The sequence below is a fragment of the Triplophysa dalaica genome, chromosome 3 (genome assembly GCF_015846415.1).
Source record: "Triplophysa dalaica isolate WHDGS20190420 chromosome 3, ASM1584641v1, whole genome shotgun sequence".
Lineage (NCBI taxonomy): Eukaryota > Metazoa > Chordata > Actinopteri > Cypriniformes > Nemacheilidae > Triplophysa > Triplophysa dalaica.
Genome location: NC_079544.1, coordinates 4,171,127 through 4,193,247, shown reverse-complemented (window position 1 = coordinate 4,193,247; position 22,121 = coordinate 4,171,127). Strand labels below are relative to the sequence as shown.

The 22,121-nt window shown below is 36.7% G+C and overlaps 2 protein-coding genes across 2 annotated transcripts; both read right to left on the bottom strand.

Annotated features, from left to right (window-relative positions):
- Nucleotides 1–7,141: 7,141 nt before the first annotated feature.
- Nucleotides 7,142–8,645, bottom strand: LOC130416483 (gastrula zinc finger protein XlCGF8.2DB-like). The gene is made up of 3 exons (XM_056742274.1): nt 8,591–8,645; nt 8,179–8,295; nt 7,142–8,094 (listed from the first exon to the last, which is right to left on the bottom strand). Exons 1-3 carry the CDS (start codon nt 8,643–8,645, stop codon nt 7,142–7,144), a joined length of 1,125 nt encoding a protein of 374 aa, XP_056598252.1.
- An 8,100-nt stretch (nt 8,646–16,745) lies between these two features.
- On the bottom strand, nt 16,746–19,895 carry LOC130417702 (gastrula zinc finger protein XlCGF57.1-like). Its single transcript, XM_056743419.1, has 3 exons — nt 19,768–19,895; nt 18,326–18,459; nt 16,746–18,179 (listed from the first exon to the last, which is right to left on the bottom strand). Exons 2-3 carry the CDS (start codon nt 18,378–18,380, stop codon nt 16,918–16,920), a joined length of 1,317 nt encoding a protein of 438 aa, XP_056599397.1. The 5' UTR covers nt 18,381–18,459; nt 19,768–19,895; the 3' UTR covers nt 16,746–16,917.
- Between the last annotated feature and the right edge of the window lie 2,226 nt (nt 19,896–22,121).

The window sequence follows — 22,121 nt, the reverse complement described above, 5'->3', positions numbered from 1 at the left end:
GTCCTGGAGTTGCCAGGTATTCATTCGGAGTTTGAATACACAATAAGAAACGCGTCAATTATCATTTATCCTTAGAATATAAATAAACATTTTGGCGGCCGCAGTACATTATGAAAGTAGCCTAAAAACTCGCAACCCGCGGCTCCATAATTTTTCCCGAAACTGCATTCTCAAAATAGCCATATTGTGCGGGAAAATCGCAACCCTGGCAACACTGGTATGTACGTATATGTTCGTATACGACGTTGGGGAAGCAAAACACAATGTTAGCAAAGCATAAGATAGACCTGATAGGTGCAAAGCAAGTCTATCCTGTGTCAGTTTGAATCTCAACTCAAACTCAAATTATTTTAAATATTTTCATTAAATTTAGTATTCACACCAATGCGCAAATATTCTGGAAATGTTTGGAAAAATAAATTATGGAAAAAAGTGATTTTAATAGTGAAATTAGGAAGGCTGGAATGCATGTCACGGACCACATACAATGCCGCCGCGGACCACCAGGGGGCCGCGGACCACCGGTTGAAAACCCCTGTTCTATAGCACCACAATGTTTTTAAGCACTTTTTATGACACTAACCCAGCGTCCAAATACCCCCACTTGCAGTCTTTGCACTTGACCACTTGACTACTTTCATGACGTATTTGCTGTTTTGACCCTAGTGTTCTAGTGGGTGTCAAGATCCCAAGTAAGCATGAAGTATTTCAAACCCGATGGGACTTAGCAAGTGTAAACATATAACGTCAACTAATGTGGTGTTTCTAATTATGAGATAAAAAGCAGTTTTAAAAACTCTGGAGAATTCACCAGAAAAATATGTTACACTACGTTTTACAACGAAATTATATGTAATGTCTAATTATATAGTGAAGTCAAGTCAGATTTATTTTTATAGTGCTTTATTTGTATTGTGTCAAAGCAGCTGTACCCAAAAAACAAAACACATGTTAGCCAAACGTAGATTAAATAGAGATAAACTTTAAAAAGTAGTAGTATAACGTAGGCTGGAAAGCTTTCTGCAACATCTCGCAAGACCCAAGCAAAAAGTCTCATGACTCATAACAGGCCCGGTTCCTGCCAGGTGCAAAAGGGTGGGCTATCGGATATCCCAAGTGGGCATTTACACCTCTACAAAAGCTCTTATTGAGGTTGAAATGTTTTTTTTTGCAAGTCACCATCAGGGCGCAGTGCTTCTTTTATTTGGGCTGTTGGCTGTCATTCCATTCCATTCCATTTTCTACCGCTTATCCGAACTACCTCGGGTCACGGGGAGCCTGTGCCTATCACAGGAGTCATCGGGCATCAAGGCATGTTTGTTTTGGAAAAGTCCGATAAGATTAAATGTGACCCTATGGCGGGTAAATTGTCATAACATGAAAAAAAGAAACACGATGAACTGGGATTAAAAAATGTCCCCAAACAACCAGTTTGCAACACAACATAACATAACACACCCGCTCATTGATGCACACACCTTCTATAGCACCACAATTCCATAAATGTTTTAAGGACTTTTCATGACACCAACCTTGCCTCTGAATTTGCTTACTTTCAAATAGGCGAAATTAAGTATGATTAATGAATAGTATTTCCTAAACCTCAGTATTCACAAACAGATATACCTGGATGGTCTAATTCTTTCCGCAGGGATTTGTGAGAGTACATCAGATGGACACTTCTCTATACCATGATGCCACGGGAACCGAGTAATGGTCAAATTTCTAAAGTCAATCATATGAAAATAGCCAAAAACTTTAAATGCGGATGTCTGTTTTAAAACGTAAGTACCTATAAATGAATTTCTCATGAATCAATAATGTTTAAATCAATGCTTAGGTACAGGTTGATGTAAAAACGCCATAGGTCAAGGAGCATATACAGGTAAAATGACAACATCTGTTTCAGTATGTCAAGGATGTTAGCTCAAGCTCACAAACCAAGTTTTCATTTAAAACCTGGTTTTACAGACAAGGCTTAGCTTCAGCCAGGACTATGCCTTCGTTAAATTAGGACACAAATTAATAAAATCCTTTTGATAAAAACATTACTGGTGTACATCTTGAGACAAAACAATGGCAATGATAATTGTTAAGATAGTTTTGTGCAAGGTACTCTCAGTTGAGACAGCTCAAACATTAGTTTTAGTCAAGGACTAGTCACCAAAGAATGAGAAATCTTTCATCATTTACTAACCTTCTCTTCATTTCAAACCTGCATGACTTTCTTTCTACTGCAGAACACAAAAGAAGATCTGATTTGAACAATGTTGTTGACCGAACAGTTATGGCACCCATTCACTTGCATTGGTTTTGTGTTATTTCAATAGAAGTCAATGGGTGCCACCGCTGTTCTGTTATCAACATTCTTCAAAATATCTTCTTTTGTGCTCTGCGGAAATAATAATGTCATACAGGTTTGAAATGACATGAGGGTAAATAAATGATGACAGAATTTTTTGGGAGAACTATCCCTTTAAGCCTTGTCTGTGAAACCGGGCATTAAACTAACAAAGCACTACACATTAAAATTGGGATTCAAGCATGGTTTCTGTTTAGTTCCCATCTGCCTACAGCTAAGTTTGGTTTTATTGGCTGAAATTCAGCTTGGCCTGTGTTTAATTTAATTGGCTATGTGAACACTGTTTTTTTCTTTCGATCTGTCAACATTTTGACATTGAAAAGCGCTGTATTGTCACAGCTGTTACAGGGAATAAGGCACAAAAATGTTTGACACAAAATGTAAACCACTCAAACTTAACAACTCTTTTTGTATCAATGCAAAAGTGTTTTTATTGATGATAATAAACAATGAAATAGTCAAGAGCCCAACTACAGAAAACACTGATCACAATACCGCTGGATAGTTGAAATTTCAACATTTTCTCAACATTAATTAAGGATGCAAAAGCAATATATATCTCCGATGCTATTGGAAAATCAGCAATTGTTTTAACATGATTCAATGTTTTTCATCTGCTCTCTTGCTTTCTAGGTTTTCTCCAGGATGAAGTCTCATGTGGGTCTTAAGATTTCCTTTGTGTGTGAAACTCTTTCCATACTTAATACATGTGTACGGCCGCTCTCCGGTGTGAACTCTCATGTGATAATCCAGATTGGATTTCCGTCCAAAACTCTTTCCACACTGAAGACAAGTGTATGGGCTTTGTCCTGTGTGAATTATCATGTGGGCTGTAAGACCATTTTTACTCTTGTAACTCTTTCCACACTGAACACAAGTGTATGGGCTTTGTCCTGTGTGAATTACCATATGGGCTGTAAGACCAATTTTGCTCTTGTAACTCTTTCCACACTGAGGACATGCGTTTGGACGCGCTCCAGTGTGAATCATCATGTGCTCTGTGAGATTTTGTTTACTTATGAAACCGTTTCCACACTGAGGACAAGTGTACGGGCGATCTCCAGTGTGAATCATCATGTGCAGTTTATGAGATTTCTTCTCTATGAAACTCTTTCCGCACTCACTGCAGGTGTACGGCCGCTATCCAGTGTGAATTCTCATGTGGACTTTAAAATTTCCTTTGTATGTGAAACTGTTTCCACACTCAATACATGTGTACGGCCGCTCTCCAGTGTGAACTCTCATGTGATTATCCAGACTGCATTTCTGTCCTAAACTCTTTCCACACTGAACACAAGTGTATGGGCTTTGTCCTGTGTGAATTATCATGTGGGCTGTAAGACCATTTTTGCTCTTATAACTCTTTCCACACTGATGACATGTGTGTGGACACTCTTTAGTGTGAATTGCAAGTGTCTTTTTGTTTGGGAAGCATTTTTCACATTGAGGACAGATGACAGACTTTTCTCTGTTATGGATTCTCATGTGTATCGCGAGAGATTCTTTGTTGTCGAATCTTTTCCCACAATGAGAGCAAGTAAAACATTTGCTTGCTTGTATTTTTTGCTTCCTTGATGATCCTGATGTTTCTTCCAGTTCCATTAGGTCTAAAAAACTGTAGTGATATTACTTTACTGTTTCTTACAAATCATTAATGAAGATTAGAGAACAAACACCAACCTCTGTGATCCTCAGTATCTTCATTTATCATTCCAGATGTGTCTGTATCAGTCATGTTGAAGTGGCTCCTTCACTTGTAGAATAACAGAAATTATTTCTGTATTCCAATCACAATGTGGTTTGGAGAAACAGATCTGTCAAATTCAGTAAACAAATTAATATTAAAAAAAAAAAAAGTACATATAAACAATACTATTTTCTACTATGGTGGTCAATGGTGCCCCAGCACTGTAACTTGTTGATATAACTTCAAATATCTTATTTTGTGTTCAGGAGAGCAAAGTAATTGATATAGATATGGTACCAGTAAATATGTAAATGATGACAGAATGTTTATTTTTGGATGAACTATCCCTTAAAAGAGTCCAATCTCTTTCTTTACAACCCCTTACTTGCTTGTTGTCCAAACAAAGTTTATCTTCACAAGTTCAGTCATATCTACATAACACATGAAGGGTTTAAGCTTGGTATCAAATTAATTTATACAGTTTATGGAAATCTATAGAGGTAATGGGTTTTGTTGTTTGTGTAGTTAAAGTGTATTTCATGTTATTTAGAGTAAACGCCCCATTGTAGAAGTAAGTTAAACAGAAACATTCAGAACTCATCATATCACATTCATAACATACATACAGTGAACAAACCTGTTTAAAAGAAGGTCTTGTTATCCATCAGGTCTCACAGTCTCGTTGTCCGTGTCTAGTGTTGTGTTTGTCCTGATGATTTAAATCAGTTCGTCTTCTCTTTTAAACACAAACAGACAGACACCTCTGATTATATATTCACTAGCTGGATCGGGACTAACAATCTTATTGGTTTACCTCGGGGGCGGGGCTAGGGAATGGCCGCGCGGATCTCTTTGCACATCGCGATATTTCCACACGTGATCTGCGACCAATCCCCTCTTCCACATATAGCCAGCAATGTATTCAGTGAGATTAAAACTTAATTATTCATTTACGTGGGCTTGTATTCAATTAACTCTAACATTAAATTACTCAGAAAGTTGTTCCAAGTCCCTAGAAACCATTGTTATTAAATACAACAATTATGAACGTCAAGAATATATTTGTGTGAAACTCTTTCCACATTTAAACACATGTGAACTTCATGAATAATTGAAGATGATAAACAACAACTGTTCACAAGGTACTTTAATGGACGCTGCATTCACACAGGTGACAATGGGCAATACAGAAAGCATTCAGGCATTCTGACAAAAACAAAAAGCTTTTATCATCTTAATTTACACATCTATAAATGTAGTCAGATAGAAAATGTTTTGCTAATAGCAGAAAGTCAATGGTTGTGACAGAGAGACTGTTCTGTACTGGATTACTGACTAGAAGTGATAGGAGGATTTTTCTCATCTGACTCAGAATAACTGTATGATGTGTTTAAAGATACTAAAGAAACTAAACTGGAATGGTTCAGAGCTCCAGCTTCGGACAAATATTAAAACTAAGCCACTCTAGATAGTGTTTGAGAGCAAAAAATTTGAGAAATACTTACTGAATCTGTATTTTGGTCAATACATTATAGGAATAATTTAGAACTTCAGATATCAGTGTATTTTATTTGTGCTCATAGATGTAAAAGAACTGACATTTTCATGAAAACATTTAACTTCTTAGTTGTATAATTATTATTATCATGAAGTCTTTTTAATTATATAAACATCACCATCACATTCAGGACCTGTGATTTAAGCTTAGTGTTTGGATTCATTGAACCAACCAAACATTTTATCCTGAAATTACCATATACTGTAAATTTATATAAATCCCAAGAGTTTTTTTTTCTGCTTTCTATCCCAATGTGTTGAGCATTTACAGTAAGTGTTTTAGAAAGGAAAACGGCTGTACTAAGAAATGATAAACAGATTGGAACACAAAGGAAGTGAACACAAACCCTCATTGTTAGATGTGAGTCAGTATATCGTTTTTGTAGAGTGTTCAGTGTTGTTGTGTTTTCTTATCCTGAAGTCTGATGCTCATATGTGCTTTAGGTGGAGTAGATTTGATGATATATCTAGAGAACCAAATAATAAGAACTGAAACTATGATGTTGATCCAGACGTCTGCTGATACCAGTGAAGACTGTTAGCTGATCCATCATATTTACAGGACAGAGTGATGTTGTGTCCTTCAGTTATAGACACAGATGCCATTTCTGAATAGGATTTACATTAGCTTCACCTGTAAATAATAACAGAGGAGTATAAAAATCAAACATTAATCAATTAAAATTGGGACTGAAAATAGAGCTTGGCATTTCTGTACTTCAAAATATGTATAATATCACTTTAGGATAAATATTAAAACAGAAGAGATGAGTAACATCATTTTTCAATTTCCTATATATGTGCTCTAAACATGTTTAACTGCACCTTAAGATTCTGTGATGTTCGGATCTCTAAAACTGATGCTACCAATTGTACACAGCATCACTGTAGTTACAGAAGAGACTAATATCGTTTGCCTCTTGAACATGTTTTTTTCTGATTCATGAGAGGTTTAACATTCTGAATAGTGTATTCTGGCAAACACAACATGATAAAATCATTTTAGATAACATGGTGTGACAGTACATGGTTATCTTGAACTAGGTATTATAAATAATTCTGGTGTGAAATTATTATTTTAACAGCGATTGGAATTAAAACATCCCTAATGTGATATAATTTAAGGTTGATCAAATGTGAGTGATTAGAACAAAGCTCATTTACTTTAAAACACTAGGAAGAATCAAAATATTCCATCTTTAGGGGTGCAGTTTCCCAGACTCGGTTTAGTTAAATCAGGACAAGGCTTTAGGTTAAATTAGACTTTAAATACTTTTAACAAACATGCCTTACTGCCACAGATGTATCAGGGAATAAGGCACAGAATTTTTTGACACGAAAATAAAACACTCCAACTTATCTCCGCCTTTGACCAATGCAAAAGTGTTTTTATTAATGATTATAAGCAAAAAAGAAAGAGTCAAGAGCCCAACTACAGAAAACACTGATCACAATACCGCTATGTAGTTGAAATTTGAACGGATGCAAACGTTATATTTTTCAATGGCATTGACAAATCCATTTTTTTACATTATTCAATGTTTTTCATATGCTCTCTTGCTGTCTGGGGTTTCTTCAAGATGAAGTCTCATGTGAATTTTAAGGCTTCCCTCCGTTTTAAATTGTTTTCCACACTCAACACATGCGTGTGGGATTTTTTTAGTGTGAATCGTCATGTGGGTCTTAAGAGTGCATTTCTGTGTGAAACTCTTTCCACAATCAATACATATGTACGGCCGCTCTCCAGTGTGAACTCTCATGTGATAATCCAGACCGGATTTCTGTCCGTAACTCTTTCCACACTGAACACAAGTGTATGGGCTTTGTCCTGTGTGAATTACCATGTGGGCTGAAAGACCAATTTTGCTCTTGTAACTCTTTCCACACTGAACACAAGTGTATGGGCTTTGTCCTGTGTGAATTACCATGTGGGCTGAAAGACTAATTTTGCTCGTGTAACTCTTACCACACTGAAGACAAGTGTGTGGACGCTCTCCAGTGTGAATCATCATGTGCTTTTTGAGATTTTGTTTCTGTATGAAACCATTTCCGCACTGAAGACAAGTGTATGGACGCTCTCCTGTGTGAAATCTCATGTGCAGTGTGTGAGATCTCTTCTCTATGAAACTCTTTCCGCACTCACTGCACACATACGGACGCTTTCCAGTGTGAATTCTCATGTGCGCTTCAAAATTTCCTTTGTATCTGAATCTCTTTCCACACTGAAGACATGTGTATGGACGCTCACCAGTGTGAATTCTCATATGCAGTGTATGAGATGTCTTCCTCATAAAACTCTTTCCGCACTCACTGCACCTGTACGGACGCTCTCCAGTGTGAGCTCTCATGTGATTATCCAGACCGGATTTCTGTCCATAACTCTTTCCACACTGAGGACAAGTGTGCGGGCGCTCTCCGGTGTGAATTCTCATGTGCACTTCAAAATTTCCTTTGTATGTGAAACTCTTTCCGCACTGAAGACATGTGTGTGGACGCTCTCCTGTGTGAATTCTCATGTGCAGTTTATGATTTTTCTTCTCTCTGAAACTATTTCCGCATTCACTGCACATATACGGACGCTCTCCAGTGTGAATTCTCATGTGCACATTAAAATGTCCTTTGTGTGTGAAACTCTTTCCACACTGAGGACATGTGTGTGGACACTCTTTACTGTGAATTGCAAGTGTTCCTTTATTTGGGAAGCATTTTTCACATCGAGGACAGATGACAGACTTTTCTGTGTTATGGATTCTAATGTGCGTTGTGAGGTGTCCTTTGCTGTCAAATCTTTTCGCACAAGTAGAGCAAGTAAAACATTTGCTTGCTTGTATTTTTTGCTTCCTTGATGATCCTGATGTTTCTTCCAGTTCCATAAGGTCTAAAATGAAACACATATAATTTTGCTACTGGTTTGTAAAATTGTAGTGATATTACTTTACTGTTTCTTACAAATCATTAATGAAGATTAGAATACAAACACCAACCTCTGTGATCCTCAGTATCTTCATTTATCATTCCAGATGTGTCTGTATCAGTCATGTTGAAGTGGCTCCTTCACTTGTAGAACAACAGGAATTATTTCTGTATTCCAATCTCTATGTGGTTTGGATAAACAGATCTGTCAAATTCAGTAAACAATTAATATTTTTTTTAAAAATTAAAAAAAAAGTACATATAAACAATACTATTTTCTACTATGGTGGTCAATAATGGTGCCCCAGAACTGAAACTTGTTAACATTACTTCAAATATCTTATTTTGTGTTCAGCAGAGCAAAGTAATTGATATAGATATGGAACCAGTAAATATGTAAATGATGACAGAGTTTTTATTTTTGGATGAACTATCCCTTAAAAGAGTCCAATCTCTTTCTTTAAAACCCCGTACTTGCTTATTATCCAAACAAAGTTAACCTTCACAAGTTCAGTCATATCTACATAACACTATAAAGGGTTTAAGCTTGGTATCAAATAATAATAATTTATACAGTTTATGGAAATCTATAGAGGTAATGGGTTTTATTGTTTGTGTAGTTAAAGTGTATTACATTTTATTTCGAGTAAACGCTCCATTGCCGAAGTAACTGAGACAGAAACATTCAGATCACATCATATCACATTCATAACATACATACAGTGAACAAACCTGTTTAAAAGAAGGTCTTGTTATCCATCAGGTCTCACAGTCTAGTTGTCCGTGTCTAGTGTCGTGTTTGTCCTGATGATTTAAATCAGTTCATCTTCTCTTTAAAACACAAACAGACAGACACCTCTGATTATATATTCACTAGCTGGATCGGGACAACAATCTTATTGGTTTACCCCGGGGGCGGGGCTAGGGTCGCGCGGATCTCTTTGCACATCGGGATATTTCCACATGTGATCTGCGACCAATCCCCTCTTCCACATATAGCCAGCAATGTATTCAGTGAGATTAAAACTTAATTATTCATTTACGTGGGCTTGTATTAAATTAACTCTAACATTAAATTACTCAGAAATGTTGTTCTAAGTCCCTAGAAACCATTGTTATTAAATAAAACAATTATGAACGTCAAGAATGTTTTTGTGTGAAACTCTTTCCACATTTAAACACATGTGAAGTTCATGAATAATTGAAGATGATAAACAACAACTGTTCACAAGGTACTTTAATGGACGCTGCATTCACACAGGTGACAATGGGCAATACAGAAAGCATTCAGACATTCTGACAAAAACAAAAAGCTTTTATCATCTTAATTTACACATCTATAAATGTAGTCAGATAGAAAATGTTTTGCTAATAGCAGAAAGTCAATGTTTGTGACAGAGAGACTGTTCTGTACTGGATTACTGACTAGAAGTGAAAGGAGGATTTTTCTCACCTGACTCAGAATAACTGTATGATGTGTTTAGAGATCCTGAAGTAAAACTAAACTGGTATTTTATTTTCTGATACTCATAGATGTAAAGTACTGACATTTTCATGAAAACAACTTCATAAAATATATTATTATTTTCATGAAATGAAGTTTTTTAATTATTTAAACTTCACCATCACATTCAGTGTTTTGATTCATAAAAACAACCAACCATTTTATCCTGAAATTACCATATACTGTACACTTTAAAAATGAATCATGGGTCTTGTATATTCTATTAAAAAAGTTAATGTGATGATTAATAATAGTGTGTATATTTCATTAATGAAACTGTGGTTTAGTGTATGATAAATAATATTGAGGAGATTTCACTAATAAAAACAAGATATTATAAGCTGAAATAAGCCACATATTTCTTTTAAGAGAACTGGTTCAATTACTTATTTATTTGGACACCTTTTGAAATTGAACGGCATCGGAGGTTGAGGAGCCCAGTGTTAAGTGTTTTGAAGGGGCTACCATCCTAACATCAAAGCTACTGATCACGGGCGTCGCAACCGTGGGGGATGTGGGTGTTTTAAATATGAAGGTATTACAATGCCAAAAAGAAACGAGCGCACTGCTGATGCTTGCTGCGCGCGGCACATAACTTCCGCGAGAGGACAACGGATCTACACGCGAGGAAACGGGATCCCGCGAGCTCGTTGAAACATTCGCGCGCGCATGGCATCCAATATGCGCGCAATACAAGCCCTCGCGCGCGCATTACATCATCTGTGCGCGCAATTACAAGCACTCGCGCGCGAAGGACGCGAATATACAGACTTCTGCTCTCGCCTGCTGATTTTGCTCGCGCGAACATTTTTATTTTTGGCAGTCGAGGGGCGGGACTTGCTGTTTGGTGTAACCTCAAACGTCATTGGTTACTTCCTGTTTTCCGGAAGCACCTTGATCATCAATCTCAAGCTTGTAGACCCTTAAAATGTGCTCTGATAAGATCGGACATTGATTATGGCAGTATGGAATATAGCTCTGTATGTAAAACACAACTTTTAAAAGTAAAGGCAATACAATCACAAGCAATGAAAATGTGTTGTGGAGCTCTTCCCATTGCCTTCAATAACTGCACTAACTCATCGACTGCACTGTAACTGTATTATCTGCATCTACTCATGTATCGCACTATAAGTTCAATAACCACATCAACTCATCTACTGCACTTTAACTTTAATAGCTAATGTCTGTAACTAATGCACACTCAAGTCACTTGCACTATTGTATAGTCTATATTTTTATCTGTTCATAACCACCTGTACATTATTGTTCACAGTATATATCCTTCTGTATATATTGTTCATAGTACACACCATACAAATAACCTTGATATGTGTTTGGGGAGATATTCTGTTTATGTTTTGTTGATATGTCGAGTGTTTTCTGAATTATATTTTGTTTTTAGACTAATGCAAATTGCAAATTGGGATATTGTTCAGAAATAGCTAAATTCGGTTATTTATGTGGCATGCAATGTATAAAGTAACTGTGATGATGAAGGCAGGGAATTGACGAGGAGGAGGAAAAAATTGTCCTTGTTAAGCAGTGTATTTATGAGTTTATTGATTTTGATATTTTGAGCTTTGCTTTTTTTGTTTAGCTAAATACCTATGTGGATACTTACCTATTATGTTTGATTGTACCTGTTGAAGAACTATGAACGAAAAGTGTATATTATTTTAATGTTTAAAAACAGAAAATTGTTACATTATTTATACCACCAGAGAAAAAGTTTTTTTATATCTCAACTTTTCAAGGTGCATGTAAGCAAACTTTAGCGGTCACAGTGCTGTCAGACCCATGTCACTATCAAGCTTTCCACTGTCTTTCCCCCCTGGGATTATTAGAGTATTTCTGATTCATTAGCAAGTCTATTGTAGTGTATTTTCACAACAGATTTTTGACTTATTTTCTGTGTGTTCCGAATGTGTTTTTATACTTTACTAGTATCACACATTTAAATGGGAAGCTTTTTATATGTTGTATGTTATACATTTTGTACCGTTCTGTCATTACATTCAACGTTTTCATTGTTAACAAACAAAACACATCCATCCCCCGCACTTTTGAAAAGCTTGCTACGCCCCTGCTACTGATAAAATATCAGTAGTTTGTTCTTTTCAGTTATTGTGTTTAGTCCTGAAAATGATTATAAATGTATTTCTGTGTTGTCCCAGACTTAATTCAAAGTCTTGTTTTTTAATATGGATATACTATGGAAGTTCAAGATGTTCAGTTGTTTGTGTATTTATTAAGAAACGTGACCCAGGTGTTTGTTTATTTATATACAGAAGACGCGAGGATCCCTAGCGCGCAATAAACGAGTGTGTGAAAGCAGAATGGCGCAGGATGAACCGCTCTCTCCCGTTTCATACCGCACGCGTAAGCAGCGCGTGCTCGCGGAGCAGAAGCAGTGCAGCGATCATTTTGGCGCCGAGTCAATTTTTGCTTCGCTGCTAACGCTCAATTAAAGCGACAGTCTGTTTTTTATCAGTCGCCATAAGTCTCAAAAAGACTATTACCAGGAGTTACGCCGGTTTCACACCGCACGCGTAAGCAGAGCGTGAGCCGTACGTTGGCAGAGCAGGAAAAGCGCGTTGCCATTTTCCTTTCACACCTGAAGCGTTTACAGTGCGCATCTGAACCGCGTCTTGTTTACAGCATGGGTAAGTTTGCATCCCATCTTATTTTACAAAATATTTTGTGTAGGTTTTCTAATAGAAGTTAATAAAACTGCATTTCTTAGATTAAACTGGATTTCTTTGATTGCGTGAAGGAAGTATTGTAGATAGAAGAAAGGAAATTGCGATGTATTTGCTGCTGAGGAGATTACGAAAAAGGAGACAATGAAGATTGTGGGTGCACCCAGTCAACCAACACCGGCGAGAACACTCATCAAGTTATTTTATATGACTTCTAATAATCTTTAGTTTCTGCTATATATTTTTACCAGTATTTACGTTTCATACATAATATACGATCTCTTTTATATGCTTGATTGTACTGTTTGTTTGTTAAATATTGTTACAAAACGTTTAATTGATTCACTTTTCCTCTTTGATAAGAAAATATATATATTTTAATTGTTATGCATCATCTTTCATCACAAAATGCCATGTGCTATGAAAAAAATAATTAGAAGAGAATGACAACCCTTTAGTGTTTTTGTCAAGCAAAATAGTCAATCTATTTATACATCCTTGACATACATAATTAAAAACTGAATATTTAGCATCACGTTAGGTTCATGTTAGATTTACTATATACCAGCATATTAGCAATAGCACACCTGTTCATGATGTGTGCATAAAATGCAAAAGCATATAATAAAATAGGGATAACTGCTACAAATTTTAATATACAACAATTTGCAGACAATCTGCATCTGCAAAGGAGATCATCAGGAGGACATCAGCATCATCTTAGAGGGGGTTCAATGACCATGACTGGCTTGGGCAATATGGCTAGAGCCTGTGCTGTTCTTCTTGGCCTCACATGCACTAAACCTCACCTACCGGAAAAAACTGAAGAACACATTTGAGGCCTTTCAAAAGCTGCTCTTGAACTCGATGTGTGCAAGTTGTCCTGCAAATTACTATCACTTAGAAACAAACTCCTCATGATTTAGATTGACAGACAACGCATTGTGCCAAGTTCTGTTGAAAACAGGAATAAGCGTTTGAAATTGGTCTACATGGTTTTGATACATCAAGTTTTGTTACAAGTTGTTATGAAAAATCCCGAATGTGAAACTTTCCCACACGTTTGTGGAACAAAAAGACCATTTTCACTTATCTTGAAAATTGAAGTTCTATTGGTTTAAGTCTTAAAACTGCTTTGACGACTTGGTAGTAGATTTTATTTTAAAGTCATTTTCGTCAATACAAATTAGGAAATTTTACTAACCTTACTTGTGAGACAAATAAAGCACATTGTGCAGTTTATGAGTTTTCTTCTCCCTGAAACTCTTTCCGCACACACTGCAAGTGTACGGGCGCTCTCCAGTGTGAATACTCATGTGCACTTCAAAACTTTCTTTGTATGTGAATCTCTTTCCACACTTAAGACAAGTGTGTGGAACCTCCGCAGTGTGAATTATCATTTGCCCTGTGAGATTTTGTTTCTAAAACTCTTGCCACACTGAGGAAAAGTGTATGGGTGCTCCCCAGTGTGAATTCTCATGTGCACTTCAAAATTTCCTTTGTGTAAGACTCTTTCCACACTGTGAACATGTTTGTGGACATTCTTTAGTGTGAATTGCAAGTGTTTCTTTGTTTGGGAAGCATTTTTCACATCGAGGACAGATGACAGACTTTTCTCTGTTATGGATTCTCATGTGTGTTGTGAGGTGTCCTTTGTTCTCGAATCTTTTCCCACAATGAGAGCAAGAAAAACATTTGCTTGCTTGTATTTTTTGCTTCCTTGATGATCCTGATGTTTCTGCCAGTTCCATTAGGTCTAAAATGAAACACTTATATTTTTGCGACTGGTTAGATTTTTTTCCTGTGATTCTCATGTTAAGAGCATACAATCTTTATAAAACTGTAGTGATATTACTTTTATGTTTCTTACAAATCATTAATGAAGATAAGAGAACAAACATCAACCTCTGTGATCCTCAGTATCTTCATTTATCATTCCAGATGTGTCTGTATCAGTCATGTTGAAGTGGCTCCTCCACTTGTAGAATAACAGGAATTATTTCTGTAATCCAATCTCTATATGGTATGGAGAATCAGATCTGCCAAATTTTTTAAAATATAAAATTTATATATATTTATACAAATAACATATACAATACTGTTTTTTTCTATTGTAGTCAATGGTGCCCCAGAACTGAAACTTGTTACCATTACTTAAAATATCTTCTTTTGTGTTCAGCATAGCAAAGCAATTGATAGGTATGGTACCAGTAAATATGTAAATGATGACAGAAATTTTTTTTTGGGTGAATTACCCCTTAAAAGAGTCCAATCTCTTTCTTTACAACCCCTTCTTTGCTTGTCGTCCCAACAAAGTTTATCTTCACAAGTTCAGTCATATCTACATAACACTATGAAGGGTTTAAGCTTGATATCAAATTAAATTATAAAGTTTATGGAATTCTAAAGAGGTAATGGGTTTTGTTGTTTGTGTAGTTAAAGTGTTTAACATTTTATTTTGAGTAAACGCCCCATTGCCGAAATAAGTTAGACAGAGGAACAATCCGAGCACATCATATCACATTCATAACATGCATACAGTGAATAAACCTGTTTCAAAGAAAGTCTTGTTATAATTGTTGGATTAATTTTGAACTTCAGATATCAGATAATTAAATTTGTTGTGCATAGATTATTAACTGACATTTTCAAGAAAACAATTAACTTCATAAAATGAAGTTTTTTAATTATTTAAACTTCATCATCCCATTCAGGACCTGTGATTTAAGCTTAGTGTTTGGATTCATTTAAACAACCAAACATTTTATCCTGAATTTACCATATACTGTAGGTTTATATAAATCCCAAGAGTCATTTTTCTCCTTTCTATCCCAATGTGTTGAGCATTTACAGTAAGTGTATTAGAAAAGAAAACAGCTGCGCTAAGAAATGGTAAAAAGTTTAGAACACAAAGCAAGTGAACATAAACCCTCCTTGTTAGATGTGAGTCAGTATATCGTTTTTGTAGAGTGTTCAGTGTTGTTGTGTTTTCTTATCATGAAGTCTGATGCTCATATGTGCTTGAGGTGGAGTAGATTTGATGATATATCTAGAGAACCCAATAATAAGAACTGAAACTATGATGTTGATCCAGACGTCTGCGGATACCAGTGAAGACTGTTATCTGATCCCACAAGACAGAGTGATGTCGTGTCCTTCTGTTATATACACGGATGCAATGTCTGAATAAGATTTACATTCCATTTACATTTAGTCATTTGGCAGACGCTTTTATCCAAACCGACTTACAGTTCACTCATTACAGGAACAATCCCCCTGAAGCAACGGAGTAAAGTGTCTTGCTCAAGGACACACTGGTGGTGGCTGCTGGGATCAAACCAGCAACCTTTGATTTACCAGTTCAGTGGTTTAACCCACAAGACCACCATCTCCAGATTAGCTTCACCTATAAATAATAAGAAGTGTGAAAGAATCAAACAATAATCAATTAAAATTGGGACTGAAAATGGAGTTTTGCATTTCTGTGCTGCAAACTATGTATAATATCACTTTAGAATAAATATTAAAACAGAAGAGATGAGTAACATCTTCAGATTCAGCGATGGACAAAAGGAGATCAGGTTTGGATCTCTGATACTGACGGTACCACTGTAGATTGTACACAGCATCACTGTAGTTACAGAAGAGACTAACATCGTTTCCCTCTTGAACATGTTTTTCTGATTCATGAGAGGTTTAACATTCTGAATAGTGTATCCTGGCAAACACAACATGATAAAATCATTTTAGATTTTAATGAATTACACAATGTCACAGTACATGGTTATATTAAAATGAGGTATTTTTATAAATAATTCCAGTGTGAATTTATTATTTTAACATCGAACGGAATTAAAACAACTAAACTCAGTTTCCCTGACTGAGTTTAGTTAAATCAGGACTAGGCTTTAGGTAGATTAGGACTTTAAATACTTTTAACAAACATGCCCTAATGCTACAGCTTAGAATAAGGAACAGAAATGTTTTACACAAAAATAAACCACTCCAACTTAACTCAACTTCTGTATCAATGCAAAATTGTTTTTATTGATGATAATAAACAATGAAAGAGTCAAGAGCCCAACTACAGAAAACACTGATCACAATACTGCTGGATAGTTGAAATTTCAACATTAATTACGGATGCAAATGTGATATTTTTTCAAACCATTGACAAATCCATTTTTTTACATTATTCAATGGTTTCATCTGCTCTCTTGCTGTCTGGGGTTTCTTCAAGATGAAGTCTCATGTGAATTTTAAGGCTTCCCTTCGTTTTGAATTTCTTTCCACACTCAACACATGCGTGTGGAATTTTTTCAGTGTGAATCTTCATGTGGGTCTTAAGAGTGCATTTCTGTATGAAACTCTTTCCACACTCAATACATGTGTACGGCCGCTCTCCAGTGTGAACTCTCATGTGATTATCCAGACCGGATTTCTGTCCGTAACTCTTTCCACACTGAACACAAGTGTATGGGCTTTGTCCTGTGTGAATTACCATGTGGGCTGTGAGATTTTGTTTCTGTATGAAACCCTTTCCACACTGAGGACAATTGTAAGGACGCTGTCCTGTGTGAATCCTCATGTGCTTTGTGAGATTTTGTTTGTGTGTGAAACCATTTCCACACTGAGGACAAGTGTACGGGCGCTCTCCAGTGTGAATCCTCATGTGCTCTGTGAGACTTTGTTTGTATGTGAAACCCTTTCCACACTGAGGACAAGTGTACGGGCGATCTCCAGAGTGAATCCTCATGTGCTCTGTGAGATTTTGTTTCTGTATGAAACACTTTCCACACTGAGGACAATTATACGGGCGCTCTCCAGTGTGAATTCTCATGTGCTGTGTAAAATTTGGTTTCTGTGTGAAACACTTTCCACACTGAGGACAATTATACGGGCGCTCTCCAGTGTGAATTCTCATGTGCTGTGTAAAATTTGGTTTCTGTATGAAACACTTTCCACACTGAGGACAAGTGTACGGACGCTCTCCTGTGTGAATCCGCATGTGCAGTTCAAAACTTTCTTTGTATATGAATCTCTTTCCACACTGAAGACAAGTGTATGGACGCTCTCCTGTGTGAATTCTCATGTGCACTTTATGAGATTTCTTATGTTTGAAACTCTTTCCACACTCACTGCACATATACGTGCGCTCTCCAGTGTGAATTCTCATGTGCGCTTCAAAATTTCCTTTGTGTGCAAAACTCTTTCCACACTGAGGATATGTGTGTGGACACTCTTTAGTGTGAATTGCAAGTGTCTTTATATTTGGGAAGCATTTTTCACATCGAGGACAGATGACAGACTTTTCTCTGTTATGGATTCTCATGTGCGTTGTGAGGTGTCCTTTGCTGTTGAATCTTTTTGCACAATGAGAGCAAGTAAAACATTTCCTTGCTTGTATTTTTTGCTTCCTTGATGATCCTGATGTTTCTTCCAGTTCCATTAGTTCTAAAATGAAATCAATATTTTTGCGACTGGTTAGTTTTTTTCCTGTCATTTACATATTAAGAGCATACAATCTTTATAAAACTGTAGTGATATTATTTTAATGTTTCTTACAAATCATTAATGAAGATTAGAATACAAACACCAACCTCTGTGTTCCTCAGTATCTTCATTTATCATTCCAGATGTGTCTGTATCAGTCATGTTGAAGTGGCTCCTTCACTTGTAGAATAAGAGGAATTATTTCTGTATTCCAATCTCTATGTGGTTTTGAGAAACAGATCTGTCAAATTCAGTAAACAAATCGATATTTTTTATAAAATTATAAAAACATCACATATACAAATAACATAAACAATACTATTTTCTACTATGGTAGTCAATGGTGCCCCACAACTGAAATTGTTAACATTACTTCAAATTTCTTCTTTTGTGTTCAGCATAGCAAAGTAATTGATATAGATATGGACCCAGTCTATAAGTAAATGCTGGCAGAGTTTTTATTTTGGGGTGAACTAGCCCTTACAAGAGTCCAATCACTTTCTTTACAACCCCTACTTTGCTTATTGTCCCAACAAAGTTTATCTTCACAATTCAACCATATCTACATAACACTATGAAGGGTTTAAGCTTGGTATTGAAGGAGTTTTTTAATAAGTTTTATTACGTTTCAATCCATCCATCCATCCATTTTCTACCGCTTATCCAAACTACATCAGGTCACGGGGAGCCTGCCCCTATCTCAGGAGTCATCGGGCATCAAGGCAGGATACACCCTGGATGGAGTGCCAACCCATCGCAGGGCACACACACACACACTCATTCACTCACGCACTCACACCCTACGGACAATTTTTCCAGAGATGCCAATCAACCTACCATGCATGTCTTTGGACCAGGGGAGGAAACCGGAGTACCCGGAGGAAACCCCCGAGGCACGGGGAGAACTACGTTTAAATCTTTATTCTTTATTACAGTTTTGATGAACATAATATGTGTGTGTGTGTGTAGCCTTGCGTACAAAGTTTGGGGGAAGCAGCAGAAGGCAGTTGGTGCCTCTAGGTATGCGAGTTCAGATAATAAATTAATGGGTCAAACCAAAGGTGGAACAAAAAGGTGCACGCACACACAAACCATTATCTGAGTACTTAGCTATGCAAAAGTTGGGTGTGGCAGTGTCGTATGATGTGATGTTTTGCAGATCAGTTGCAGACAAATAAGAAGAAATTGATTGGACAAAACCAAGGTGGACCAAGAAAAAGAAAGAAGACGCACCCTCTCTCTTACACACTATAAATATGTTTTAACCCAACCGAGCGCTGTTTCTGATCAATAAACTTCAACAGTTATTTGAGCTGCCTTTCTCTCCACTTTTTGAACACGCGGGACAATTTAAATCCATCAGTATCAACTAAATTTTTTCAACTAAATACAGTTTATGGAAATCTATAGAGGTAATGGGTTTTGTTGTTTGTTTAGTTAAAGTGTATAACATTTTATTTCGAGTAAACGCCCCATTGCCGAAGTAAGTTAAACAGAAACATTCAGAACTCATCATATCACATTCATAACATACATACAGTGAACAAACCTGTTTAAAAGAAGGTCTTGTTATCCATCAGGTCTCACAGTCTCGTTGTCCGTGTCTAGTGTCGTGTTTGTCCTGATGATTTAAATCAGTTCGTCTTCTCTTTAAACACAAACAGACAGACACCTCTGATTATATATTCACTAGCTGGATCGGGACAACAATCTTATTGGTTTACCTCGGGGGCGGGGCTAGGGTCGCGCGGATCTCTTTGCACATCGCGATATTTCCACATGTGATCTGCGAGGACCATATATATATAGGCAAGTAGACGTATCCGCCAGATTGGAACGCTCCACTGACGTCAGTCACAGTTTGCTATAATTTCCCGCGCAATACGCATCCATTGCTGCTAAAACCACGGGATTGAAATTTCCGAAAAAATTAAAATGCTTCCGTTCCTGTCACGTGTTAGTTAATCAGATATAATGATTGAGTTTACACAATAATAAATATTTTTTTTAATAATCACACAAAGTAAACTTGCTCGAGTGTTAACGGACATGCTCGCACCATTCCATGACGGACGACCTACGTACAGCGGCCCATTCAGATCCTGAATCTAGATTTTATATCTACGTTGAGGGCTACATTTGTCCGTTTTAATTAATAAGTGGATGAAAATAAATTTCTACGATATTTTTGTCTGCCTGCAACATCAGAAGAGCAAACAGTGAATACAGAAAGGTAGATAAAGATGTATCATGCCATCTCATTTACCTTCTTAAAGTTTGCACTTAATATGCCTACTATATCTTACTTACTATTTTTGTACATAATCTGTATGTAGCCCCACTACATTTTGTCATGCCAATAAAGCACACTAAAATAATATTTTAATAAATAAATATTTTGCACATTGTAAATCCATAGGCACCATTGTTATTAAATAAAACAAGTATGGAGGTCTGGAATGTTTTTGTGTGAAACTCTTTCCACATTAAAAGACATGTGAATATCATGAATGATTCAAAATGAGAAACAACAACTGTTCACAAGGTGCTTTATCAGTGTTGATGGACGCTGCATTAACAGAGTTGGCAATGGGCAATAGAGAAAGCATTCAGGTATTCTAACGAAAAAAAACCCTTTTATCATCTTAATTTACACATCTATAAATGAAGTCAGATAGAAAATGTTTGTGAATGGTTGGGACAGAGAGACGGTACTGTACCTGTCCGAAAGGAGCATTTAGTCAACAACGGACACAAGGATCATCTCAAAATGGCTTTACTTTGAATCTTGAATAAACTTGTTACAATTTTCACTGGTTTGCAGTTTGTTACCATCCTTCCATTTCACATGTGATTTGTGAAGCTTCCCAACAGGTTATCGCAGCTTGATTAAAATTGTCACATTAATCTGTCTTTCAGTAACAATAATTCATTTCAAATACATAATAAATTCCAATTAGGTTGAATTGAAAACATAATTGAATTTTTTATATTTCCGAACCTTGAACATCCCATGCATTACCATGGATACACAATAAGCACCAGGGACGTGCACAGGGGGGTTGCTCAGGTTGCCCGGGCAACTGCCCAAATGCCCTTCTCGACTCACGTTGCCCTTCCGAGGTGGAAAAAATATAAAAATAAATCGTATGATGGATGCAGAATTTCACGTAGGACTTGATAAAAAAACAACGCAAAGCCTCATTCACTTCAATATTCGGGCACCGAAAATGAAAGTCAGTAGGGGAAGTGTAAAATCTGTTTATATGACTGCAGCGCTGCACGCGACCGCCACCTGAGCTGAGCCTGCATGAGCGGTCCTAGAAGGAGATTGTCGCGGTTGTCGGGTGAGACGACTCAACGTTGTCAGATAAGGTAAGCTTGTGATGTATAACAAACGAACGATCATCATCATCATCAAGTTTTGTGAAATGAAATAAAATCTTCCTAAATCCACGCTGAGTTTGCCACGTTTAGCCTAAATAATAAGACAGACATAGGCTACTATTTTTTTGCTGATAGCTAGTTTCTCACATTTCGTTTTAGCAAGAAGAATGAATGATGGAAGTAATGCATCACATTAATTACTTTATCCAAAAAGGTTAAATGCCTAAATGCTATCACTATTTTGGGTGTTTTTTGAAGCCAAGATACCCACTTAAAGAGGCGGATTCAGGAGAGGGATAGAAAACTCAGGGAGGCAGCAAAGAGCAGCACATACGAAGGCGTTGCCACGTAAAAAAAAAAAAGATTTCGAGAATAAAGTCGAAATGTTACGAGCATAAAGTCGAAATGCTACGAGCATAAAGTCGAAATGTTACGAGCATAAATTCGAAATGTTACGAGCATAAAGTCGAAATGTTACGAGCAAAAAGTCGAAAGGTTACGAGCAAAAAGTCGAAA